At 64.0% G+C, this 1,771-nt stretch overlaps 1 protein-coding gene across 1 annotated transcript; it reads left to right on the forward strand.

Moving 5' to 3' along the window:
* Positions 1 to 6: 6 nt before the first annotated feature.
* On the forward strand, positions 7 to 1,480 carry LOC130576026 (GSK-3-binding protein-like). Its single transcript, XM_057370368.1, has one exon. The coding sequence runs from the start codon at positions 30 to 32 to the stop codon at positions 639 to 641; it is 612 nt and encodes a 203-aa protein (XP_057226351.1). The 5' UTR covers positions 7 to 29; the 3' UTR covers positions 642 to 1,480.
* The last annotated feature ends 291 nt before the right edge of the window (positions 1,481 to 1,771 follow it).

Consider the following 1,771-nt stretch of genomic DNA (forward strand, 5'->3'; position numbering starts at 1 on the left):
GGCTGCGGCACGGCGGGGACCCGGCAGAGATGCCGTGCCGCCCGGGCGAGCGCTTCCTGCTGCTGGAGCGCCCGGTCGCCGTGGGACAGGCGGGCTCCAAGGAGGTGGACGCGTTGGTGGCCAAGCTGGGCGAGGTGCTGCAGCTGAGCGCCCAGCGGGCGCCGCCGCCGCCCCGCGCCCCCAAGCACCTGGGGCCGGGCAGCGCCCGCGACCGCGCCGCTCCCTACTCGCCGCGGTGCTGCAGCGGCGGCGGAGCCGGGGCAGGGCTGCTGGCGCCGCGGGGACCGGCCCCGCCGCAAGCTCACTCGCAGCACGTCGAGTCCCCGCGGGCGGACCGGAGCGGGCAGCAGCGGGTGACCAAGCAGCTGTGCGGACGGGGCTGGCTGCGGAGCGCCGCCCGCCGGAGGAAGCAGCCTCCGCCGGGACCGGGCGACGGGCCGGCGGAGGACGAGGACCCGCACCGGCTCCTGCAGCAGCTCATCCTTTCCGGCAACCTCATCAAAGAAGCCGTCCGGCGGCTGCAGCTGGCGGCGGCGGCTGCAGCAGCGGCGGCATCCGCGGCCTCCAGCGGCAGCGCCTCGGCGGGGAGCGGCGGCGCGGACGGCGAGGCGGCGGCGACGGCGGTGCAGCCCCTGCAGTAACCGGCGGGGACGAGCGGCAGCGGTGACCGGGTCGAAGGAGCGCGGCCGCTGGCGGCGGTGGCGGCGACGGAGCCCCCGCCGGGCGGGCCGCGGGAGCGCGGTGAGGGCTCCGCCAGGATGTAAGTGTGTCTCGGCGGCGGGGCCCCCCGCGCCGGTGCCGGTAGGGGCGGGGACGGTGCCCGAACCCCCCTGCCCCAAGGTCACCCGCGGCGCGGACCCCGCCGAGCCCCAGCCGGCGAGGCCGCGCACATCGCCCGCTCCGAGCTGTTGTTGTGCCCCCTTCCCTCCTCTGCCTTCCCCGGGAGCTCCTCCTTCTCCTCCCCCCGCCGGGGCAGCCCAGCCGGGGCCGCGGACCCCCCCGCCGCCGGTCCCCCGCTGCCGCGGAGCTCCTGCGTCTCCCAGGAGCCATTTGCAATAATCCTCGCTGACCCCGGCGGGAGGTGTTTCCTTTCCCCTCCCGGGCCGGTTTGGTTTTTTTGTTGGGGGTTTATTTGTTGTTACTTTAACGTTTATTGTTATTATTTCTCGTTGTGACTGTATGAAGCAGTTTTAAAAAAATGTGAATATCAAAGCTGGAAGGCAGCTGGACTTAACAAATGAGTGAATGGAGCCTGAGATGCATTGTTCACAAAAGGTAGCCGAAACAAGTTTTTTTCTACCAAAAAGAAAAACCCTGAATCCACCCTTCCCCGACAAACTCAATGGCTCAAGTACAAGACGCAGCTGTTGATTTTAAATATATGCACTTCGTACCGGAGTGTTTGAAATGTGTTCCTGATTTACAGGACTTACTGTCTTAATTAACCTGTCTGTATTGAATAAACGTGGTTTTGTTTTTATTTTTGGGTCTGTGTCTCATTGTTAAGGGGAAATGAATTCTGGTTCATGAAAACAAAACTGTCTGGATGATGCTCCAGTAGGCACGTTCCCCCTTGATCTTTCAGTTGTAAGATCTCCATTTTGCGAGCAAAAAAAAAAAAAAAAACCCACAACAATCCGCATAGTCTGATGCAGTGGGACACCGGTTATTAATGCACGGAGATGCAACTGAGCCCCTTTGTTTGCCAGCAGCGTTCATTCGTAAGCCGTGAGACGCCCCTTTGAGCAGCCGAGAATGTGGCTGTTGGAAT

Source organism: Malurus melanocephalus, unplaced genomic scaffold (assembly GCF_030028575.1).
Source record: "Malurus melanocephalus ecotype Western Australia unplaced genomic scaffold, MMel_1.1 scaffold_123, whole genome shotgun sequence".
In the NCBI taxonomy this organism is placed as follows: domain Eukaryota; kingdom Metazoa; phylum Chordata; class Aves; order Passeriformes; family Maluridae; genus Malurus; species Malurus melanocephalus.

Excerpts from the sequence above, each read along its gene's own strand:
- LOC130576026 (XM_057370368.1), top strand. The coding sequence starts at position 30 with ATGCCGTGCCGCCCGGGCGAGCGCTTCCTGCTGCTGGAGCGCCCGGTC.